General features: G+C 35.5%; 1 protein-coding gene across 1 annotated transcript; it reads left to right on the forward strand.

Annotated features, from left to right (window-relative positions):
- Nucleotides 1-157: 157 nt before the first annotated feature.
- On the forward strand, nt 158-8,083 carry LOC113708591 (V-type proton ATPase subunit H). Its single transcript, XM_027231084.2, has 11 exons — nt 158-382; nt 1,245-1,370; nt 2,065-2,167; nt 2,286-2,358; nt 3,900-3,965; nt 4,047-4,164; nt 5,036-5,197; nt 5,407-5,532; nt 6,000-6,125; nt 6,926-7,105; nt 7,654-8,083. The coding sequence occupies exons 1-11, from the start codon at nt 347-349 to the stop codon at nt 7,900-7,902; spliced, it is 1,365 nt and encodes a 454-aa protein (XP_027086885.1). The 5' UTR covers nt 158-346; the 3' UTR covers nt 7,903-8,083.
- The last annotated feature ends 1,474 nt before the right edge of the window (nt 8,084-9,557 follow it).

Genomic DNA, 9,557 nt, shown 5'->3' on the forward strand with positions numbered 1-9,557 from the left:
GATGAATTCTCATTTTCGTCAAGGAACTACTTTGCATGTCCAAGCCCAAGTTTTGAGAAGTGAAAATACTAATGGGCTGGACAATGCGTTGTATAACATTTGCTTTATTGGGCTTCCCGAGCCAGTTAAAACTGTCTGTAACGATCTACAATCCGTCATCTGCTGGAAGAAAAAATCGTGGGGGAACGGGGAACTACCGTTTGTTAATAAAAACCAGAGGGAGAGAGACAGTAGAGAGCGTAGACCCCCGATCTCCTATCTCATCTTAGAGCTTTAAGCAGCTGAATTTCATCTCCATTTCGATCTCGCAAGTGAGAGGTATAATTCATATAGGATTAATTGTTAAATGACGATGGATCACGCCGAGCTTACGACCGAGCAGGTAGGCATTTAAGCAGTTATATTTGTTAAAAAGAGTAGGTCTAATGGAAAATCGATTTTTTGTTTTGTTAACTCTTGTTTCGTTCTGGATTTTTGATCTAGTTAGATTGTTGGTTGAAATTCCGCATGTTATCCTGCAATTACCTTGATTATGGTTGTAAACAGGTGACTTTTGTTGGTATATTGGAAAAGCTGATTTTGGGCATGTATTTTTGGCACTATGGAAGATAATGTTTTAACTTTTAAGCAATGCTCAAGTTGATTTCGGCAAAAGATTTAGGGGTTTAGAGTTTTTCTGTAATTTTAGATATATGAGCATATTGTGCATTTTCCTTTAGTTAGTTTTGATTCTATTCGAATTCGATGTCAACAGCTTAAATTATAAAGACAAGAACCTGTTAATTTATTTTGATAGGCAAAAATCTTGTGAATCGGGTTTCTTCTGCCGCTTGTTTTGGGTATTGAACTGTGATATTTCTGGTAATATTGATAGTGGTGCGGTTTACCTGTCTGTGCAATATGTCTGAGTGTGCTATGAGTGATCAAGTTGCTTACTCTTTTTCTTTTTAATCCATGGTTAAGAAAATGTAGTGATAGCATTTTCCTTCTTATCGGGAAAAGATAATTGGTCCCTCAAGGAAAGCGTCACAGCATTCTAGCTTAGCTCTAAGATGCTTCAAGAGTATAATGGATTATGAACTTTTCACCCCTGTTGTTCTGTTCGTTTGTTCATTTCCTGGATAAGTACAAAGATATTGTATAAATTCAGATATCACCTTTTTTTTTAAATTTATTTCTCTTTTATGTTTCATTTATTTGGGTGATCAAATTTATCAAGAATCTTATCTGTTCATTCATTTCAGGTTTTGAGGAGGGATATACCATGGGAGACCTACATGACAACTAAGCTGATAACTGGAACTGGGCTTCAGCTGTTAAGACGATATGATAAAAAGGCTGAAAATTACAAAGCCCAATTACTCGATGATGTAATTTTCATCTCTATTAGTATTTTGTTTCCAGCCCAACAAGAGTCTTTCTTTCTTTATTCGACTTGAAAGTTACATTTTCATCCTATGCATAAAAAAATGATGCGTTTGACTATCTCTAAATAAAGAATGCTGATAGATACTTGTTATAATCATTATACCGAATAAATAATTGTACGTCTTCTTTTGCAACATGTTCTTGTCATATTAGATGATGAATTTGCTGACAATATGGATAGGTCCTTAGCAGTTCTTAGTCTTGATGGAATTTATGTTCTGGTAAATTACTGCTACCAGAATTGGGCAATTAATTGCATGGTTGAAATTTTATGTGGAGGCCCTAAAACTGACATTAGGGTGACTTAATGACCTTACTCTACCTGATATCTAAGTTTTCACTTTCAATTGGTTGCATGTGATTACATTCGTTTCATCTGCATCTTTACAATGTAAGATCAGATTCTTTATGCTTCCTTAATGGCATCTGTTGCTTTATAGTCATAGCCCTCACTAATGGAAGCAAATGGTTGTGTTAGAGGCTCATTAGATGCTCACACTGTTGTTGAGTCTCATAGTGCTGCCTAGTCGGATGTCATTGTATTTCAGTCTTGATAATTGACATATTTTAATAGGACAGCATACAGGGTCACTAAATGTGGATTGGATTAATAATTGTAATGAACTTGACTTACAGGATGGCCCATCTTATATCCGTGTGTTTGTCAGCATTTTACGAGACATATTCAAAGAAGAAACAGTGGAATATGTTCTAGCTCTGATTGATGAAATGCTTACTGGTAAGGAAGGAAATAATAGAGCCTTCACTAATAATTTTGCATTCCAACTGGCCTGAGTAATGTGGCTTGCAGGAATGTTTTAACATTTCAAGTCACCTAATTTGTTCCCCTTTTGCAGCGAATCCCAAAAGGGCAAGACTGTTTCATGACAAGTCCCTTGCAAGCGAGGATACTTATGAACCTTTCCTAAGGCAAACTTCTTCTCCAATGTTTATGTTTTATTTCTTTATACTTGATTATGATTTTTCAGTTATATTTGGTTAAGATGATATACCTGTCATCACATGCGTTCAAAGAGCCAGTAATCTTCTTTCCTATTGTAGTCTTGTTGCTCAACAAAATTTCATCCAAATTCCTTTTGTCAACAAGGTTATTAGCCTATTCTTGTCATTTTCCCTGCCAACTGAAGAATGGGCCAATGATATTGTTTTGTTGTATTTTTCACTTTTTACAAACTTTCTTTCATCTTTCTATGTCAGTTGGCACATCCGCACATTCTGTTCCCTCCCACTGACAAGCATTGCATGTATGTCCTTGCACTTTTCCACTTACGTGCATGTACAGGCAACATTAGAGTGGGAAATATGCTAGTACACAAGTTTTGTAGGCTAAAAATCAGGCCTATGCAGAATATCAAGAACCATGTAGTTCTTCTTTTACTTTAGAGAAGCATCTAAAGCTGCAGTTAATATTCACCCATGAGATCAAGATTGAAGGAGAAAACTATACTGAGTATGAAGAGCTTAAGACTGTTTGATGAATATATTGTTTATTCCTTTCTTTCTTTCAGGCAAAGAAGTCCTTCACACATCTATTGAACTTTTTCCTTTACTTTGTACTTGTAAAGGCAGCTGTTAGTGATGAACTATTTGCCTTTCTTGGTACTATTGATATTGCCTATTATCATTGGTAAAATTTTAGACTCTTCTTTCATGAATCAGCCTGTGCTACCCAAGATGTTGGATTGTCCAGGGGTATCAAGTCTTAGTTAGTTTTGCATGAAAGAGTTGACAAAATCCAAAAGGTTTTTACTCGCAAGGGAACATCTTAAACAGCACCATAATTACATCACTTCCTTGATGAAAATCTATTATCTCATTGACCACAGCTGTAGCTGAACTATTGGAAACATATCGATAATTGTTCTATCTTTTCTCCATGCCAATTTCAAGTCCTTTTTGCTTCTGTCCTTTACACTATGTTTGGATGGTAAGTTTTGGAAGAAAAAAACAAAGGACATGATGAGAAAACATTTTCTTTTCTGGTTTGTTATATCTGACTGGGAGTAAAGACGAGCAATGGACAGTGTTGGATTCCTCATACCCCAAGTTTATGTGCAAGATAATTGATCTCTTTTGTTAAATTTTGGATTATATGAATCTATAGAAGTTTAGAAGGGCTAAATTTGTAAAATATTTACAACTTATCACCTTGTTTTCTCCTCTCCTAGAATCCCAAACAACACGCAGAGAAACTTCTCTTCTTATTTCCTCTAACCTCACAAAGTAGGCTTAATAAAACTTCAATAACTTCTTGCTGCATGCCATCTAGTGTTTCCTCAGTTGCTTTGATAAGGGGATCTAAAAAGACCCCTGTTTGCTGCAGTCCATCTAGTTTTTTTCTCACTTGAATTGATACAGGGTCCAAAGAGACCCCCAGTTAAGTGCATTTTGTTTTCTTTCTGTTCTATAAGAATGAAAGCTGAAAGACTGCAATGATTTTCAACTTGTAGATTGCTCTGGAAAGGTAATTGGTTTATTCAAGAGAAGAGCTGTAAGATACTGTCACTACTAGTAAGGTACTGCAATCATGACTATGTCATGTAATTCTAACCTAGCAGATCTTGCACTGAATATGATTTTATCAACTTCTATTGCAGTGCTAGACCAAAGGTTCATGATGGTTTCACCACAAATGGAGAAACTTCAGATTCAAAAAAGAAAGTCACCACCATTGATGATGTTTTGAAAGGCCTGGTGGAGTGGCTTTGTGCTCAGGTATGTATATTCCACTTTTACGGTTGTGCTTTAAATGAGATGTGTTTTTCTTTCTTGTATGCTGCAAGGTATTATGCTCATCAGGAAGGGGTGGGCAGTTTACTTGTGTTTTAGTGAAGGACCATGATGTATATCAAGTTACAGCACAGATTATGTTAGGATTAACTTTTGGTATTTTACAAGAGAAGGTGGTTAATTTCAGCATTCAGTTGACATGCAATTGTCACTGCTGTTCCTAAGCTTGCGTGCTTCAATTGGTAACATTTGGGGGTGGAGGTGAAGGGAGCATGAGCGAAGTGGTGCTTTCTATGGGATTGAAATGTAAAAGCATTATGATCTGTGTTTTGGCTAGTCAAACTGGGTAAGTCATTGCCTAAAAGAAGAATGAGAATTTATATGAGACACTGCTTTGTACTGTCACTCAATAGTTGGTGCATCTGAGAATGGTAGCCTGGATATGCTGTTTCACTGGTTAATGAAGTGAAGACATAGGCACTCCATCTAACCATCCAACAGGGTGTATCAGTTGTGTAAACAGCTTTAGGATTTTGTTCTCATTGAATTGGACTAAATCACAGGTGGTGATCTTTACAGTCTTTCTTAGAGTAACATTTGATGGGTATGTTATGCATCTTATCTTATAGCTTTAACATATGCACATAGAATTATTAAACCCCTGCCTCCACATCGGCTAAAAAAAAAAAGAGGAGCATGCTTCATTGAGGAAAAAAAAAATTCAACTCCTGTGTATGAAATAAGGGAGAAATGAAGGGAGATGAAGGCACTCATTAATTAGCTATTCTGGGTATGCATAAAAGCTGTTTGGTAAATGATAGAAGTTGTAAATTGTGGGCTCTCTTCATTTGCACAGCTGAAGAAGCCTTATCATCCTAGTCGTGGCATCCCAACAGCTATCAATTGCCTTGCAACTCTATTGAGAGAGCCACTGGTTCGATCCTCGTTTGTTCAAGTGGACGGAGTGAAGTTACTTGTTCCTTTAATATCTCCAGCTTCAACTCAGCAGTCCATGCAGGTAATTGAACTTTTCTGATAGCTAAAGTTACAACTATTTACATTGTCTGATCATTGCATCACAGCCTTTGAATTGTCCATTAAGTGGATGTGCATCTGGTTTGACTAATTAGAAAGGCAAAAAGTTGGTCTGGGTCTCATTTTTTGTGCTTTTTGTATGTATGGTAACTGGAGCTGATCTTTCTAATTCATCATTCTTCTATGAAACAGCTCCTCTACGAAACATGCCTGTGTGTCTGGCTTTTGTCTTACTATGAACCAGCACTCGAATATCTGGCTACTTCTAGGGCTCTACCTCGATTAGTTGAAGTTGTTAAAGGTTCAACGAAGGAAAAGGTAATCTTTGGTCCTTATAATTATGTGGTCTGTTTGGATTGGATATTTGGAAAAAATTTTCCTTATTATTCACAAAACGTGTTTCTGAACCACCTTATAACTTACATACATCACATCAAAAGAGTGCTACACTAAAACCAAAAAATTTTCCAGATAACCTTCAATCTGAACAAACCCATTATTCTAATGCAATTATTTAGAAACTGCCTGCTTTCACAATATAATTGGTGGTTGTCATGCTTTTCTCTTTCAGTATTGGCTTTCTTTATTCTTAGTTTCATTTAATTGTTCAGCCACAGTTTGTAGATCAATGGCATAATCTAGCATCTATAAGTTGTTTGTGAATTATATAGAACAATACTTATGCTACCCAATTTTGTGACATTCGTTCTTTTTTTTTTTTCAATTTATTTTTGGTATAGATCTCATCATAGGCATTGTGACGTTCGTTCATTCATATATACTAGGTTGTCAGGGTGGTTGTCTTAACGGTTAGGAATTTGCTCCACAAAGGGAACTTTGGTGCTCAAATGGTGGACTTGGGACTGCCACAAATTGTTCAAAGTTTGAAAGCACAGGCTTGGAGCGATGAGGTAAGAGAGTACTCCATAATGGTTTGATAGTGATTACCATTTAGCCGTATTGTGATATTATCGAACAATGTCGGAAACTCACAGTCAAAGTAATTCGTAGACATCAGGATTGGGAGTTTATGCATGTAGAAATTTGGTTACTGGACAAGATAGTCACATTTCATTGATATCCTTGTAATACTTCATTACCCTTTTTTTTGTTCTTTTTGGGTCTAATTTCAGTCATTAGCTATTCATGACCATGACTTTTATTTTGTCTGTCTCAAAAAAAAAAAAAAAGGTTGTTGACCTGCCTAAATATCACTGTTTAATGATGGTCTCTGAATGCTTGTATATGCTGTAGTATTGCTTTTGGTGCACGTCTTTTAATCATGTCTATTTTGCATATATAGCTATGGTGACTGGTTTGGAGGCTTTGCATTCCTCCCTTTTGGATATTACATTTAATCGCATGTATCACAAAGATTGATTCAGCTAGAGGCTGGAGTCTTAAGGGTGCATAATTCTAGCCTTGCCAAAGTCATCAGAAACCTCAAGTTTTTTGTTTCTTTTCATCTCTCTTTCATTTTTCTATGCTTCTCAATAAGATAGAACTAAATTTCCAGTTAGACATTAGACCATTCTGTACACCGTCATGTGAACTCCTCCTCCCCTCTTGGGCTGTGGAAGTGGGAAGCTGTTTTTTTTTTTTTTTTTTTTTTTTTTTTTTACCATTTCAAGTAGGAGTTAGATTCCATTATTTCTTTGCAAGTAAATGTTGTTCTTGTAGAATAATATACTGAACTCTGCTCATCCACTAGGATTTGTTGGAGGCCTTGAATCAACTGGAAGAAGGGTTGAAGGACAACATCAAGAAATTGAGTTCTTTTGATAAGTACAAGCAGGAAGTTCTGCTTGGCCATCTTGATTGGTCCCCAATGCACAAAGATCCCATTTTCTGGAGGGAAAACATCACAACCTTTGAGGAAAATGACTTCCAGGTAGCCATTTGCTTCTTTTGATATTTAGTTTTAATAAGAACTCTATAATCGATTTCGGTGAAGCTATTGCTGCTTGTGGATTCTTGTATCAACTCATTACAGCTGTCAAATGAGCAAGTCAGGTGGGTTTTGAACGGGTGCTGGGTGTAAATGGGATTTAAATTGGATGGGGTGTAAAATGACCACAGGCTATTGAATTAACCAATATGACCTGTTTATTTATTTATTTGTTTTTGGTTAAAATAATATACAACCTATCATTTCTCTCTCTCAGTGATTATAATAACAACATAAAAAATAGGAAGACAACAGAAATATTTAGGAGTGGGAACCTGTAACTGTAAGCAAGTTAAAAAATGCAAGTACATTTAAAGAATCAAAATCCACAGGCAAATTGCACAATGCAGTTAAGAATCTATTTTATTATTATTATTTTTTGGTTTCCTTTGTACATTGTGCCTATTGGTCGCAAATATCCATCTTTGACAAATCAATCTTGTTCATAGTCAGTTGTGTGTTAAAGGGAATTTTCTGTTCTCTCACTGTAGATCTTGCGAGTTCTCATCACAATTTTGGACACCGCCAATGACCCAAGGACGCTCGCTGTTGCTTGCTTTGATCTCTCACAATTTATTCAGCACCATCCTGCTGGTCGGGTAATAGTTACTGACCTCAAAGCTAAGGATCGGGTGATGAAGTTGATGAACCATGAGAATGGCGAGGTCACCAAGAATGCCCTTCTGTGCATCCAAAGGCTATTCCTAGGTGCGAAGTATGCCAGCTTTTTGCAGGTGTAGATTGTAATACGCTGAAGCTTTTGAACTGAAACTGGAAGTTCTTTGTGCAGTAGTTGCAGTTTATTTATTGAGTATTGTATCTAAGCGCTCATTTGATGAGGTATTTGAACTAGCAAATTCGAGGACTTGTTTATTTTGTTGTGGTCTAAGTAAATAAATGGTCGAATTTTTACCTTTCGTACTTATTTATGCACATTGCCTAATAAAAGAAAATGAGAAAAAGAAGTTTTTCCTTGGCTGTTTCCAATTACCCAGAAGGGTTTTATCTATTGACCTAGGCCTTGTGCTTTTGAGTTCTTTTACTGTCCTTAGTTAAGGCTACCCACAATTTTGCCTCGTTTAGCAAGTGAATTTTTTGGATGTTTGTCTAAAATTTTATTGTAACTTATTATAAAAGTTGTAGAAAAAATTTTTAAAATGTGTAAATTTTTGAACATTTTAAAGTGTATAATTTAAAAATTTTGAGAAATTTTTTAAATTTGCTGTAGCTAATGTTGTTAAAAAACTTGTAGGAAATAAACTTGACAAATTCTTGAGCCTTGGATAGGAAAAGCTCCAAAAGGAATAGGAGGGCCTAGTTCTTGAGCCAAAGTGGGGGCTTTACGCTGAAACATGGAGATGCAAGGAAAATCTCAAGTAGAAAACCCCTCATTACACCCAGCAATTTGGAAAATATAGATGGTGTTAGTTGAAGAAAAAAAGGTGCATTGACGGTTATCTCATCTACAAGTCATTTAGAACTACGAAAGATAATCATCTCACATCATTACCATATACTCCCTCCGTCCCACTTTGATAGTCTTGTTTTCCTTTTTCATCTGTCATAAATTGTAGTCCACTCTCCAATTGAAGAATGTAGTTATATTTTAATTTTTCTAAAATACCCTTATTCAATGTAAGTTGTTGTTACTATAAACCTACCTCATTTAATGAGAGTTGATTCTTTTTTTACCATCAATTCAAATTCCCATAAAGTTGTACTCTAATTAATGTGAGGGTATTTTAGGAAAATAGCTACCTAAATTGATTGTTCCAAAAAAGTTAACTACTTTTTCTTAAACTGTGTGAAAAAAAAAACCAGGACTATCAAAGTGGGACGGAGGGAGTATTCAGCAGAAATTCAGTAAAATGAACTCTTAGTAGAAGAGATGCATAACCTGCCTGCACCAAAAAATCTCTTGTTTGCATCATTATTTCCTTATCTGCAAGTAGCATTCTGAAATTGAGCAAATTGTATTCCTGAACTTTTTAGTAAAGACAAGTCTGCTAATGAGCTGATCTCCCTGTCACCCAGAAAATACAATCATTAAATTAAAGGGATAAAGGTTTCTGACATTTACACTCACCTCCCCTGTGGTTTGAACAATTACACTAACCTCCCCTGAGGTTACTAATCCTTTACAAATTCAGTCCAAATGATTAAAATATTGTTTTAGAGAGTGAAATTAGAATTTTGTACCTGATTTGCCCTTTGTGCTACATATCCAATAAATGACAAAGTATTACAAATTAATTAATAATTAATAAATTTTAAGGAGCGTAGTTTATAGGCAAATAAGTATTACTTATTTAAAGTACCAGCTCTTTACGAGTATTTTACTTTCAAATAATTACTTTATTACAAATATTTATTCTCAAATACAGATTTATATTTA

The sequence above is a fragment of the Coffea arabica genome, chromosome 9e (genome assembly GCF_036785885.1).
Source record: "Coffea arabica cultivar ET-39 chromosome 9e, Coffea Arabica ET-39 HiFi, whole genome shotgun sequence".
Classification (NCBI taxonomy): Eukaryota; Viridiplantae; Streptophyta; class Magnoliopsida; order Gentianales; family Rubiaceae; genus Coffea; species Coffea arabica.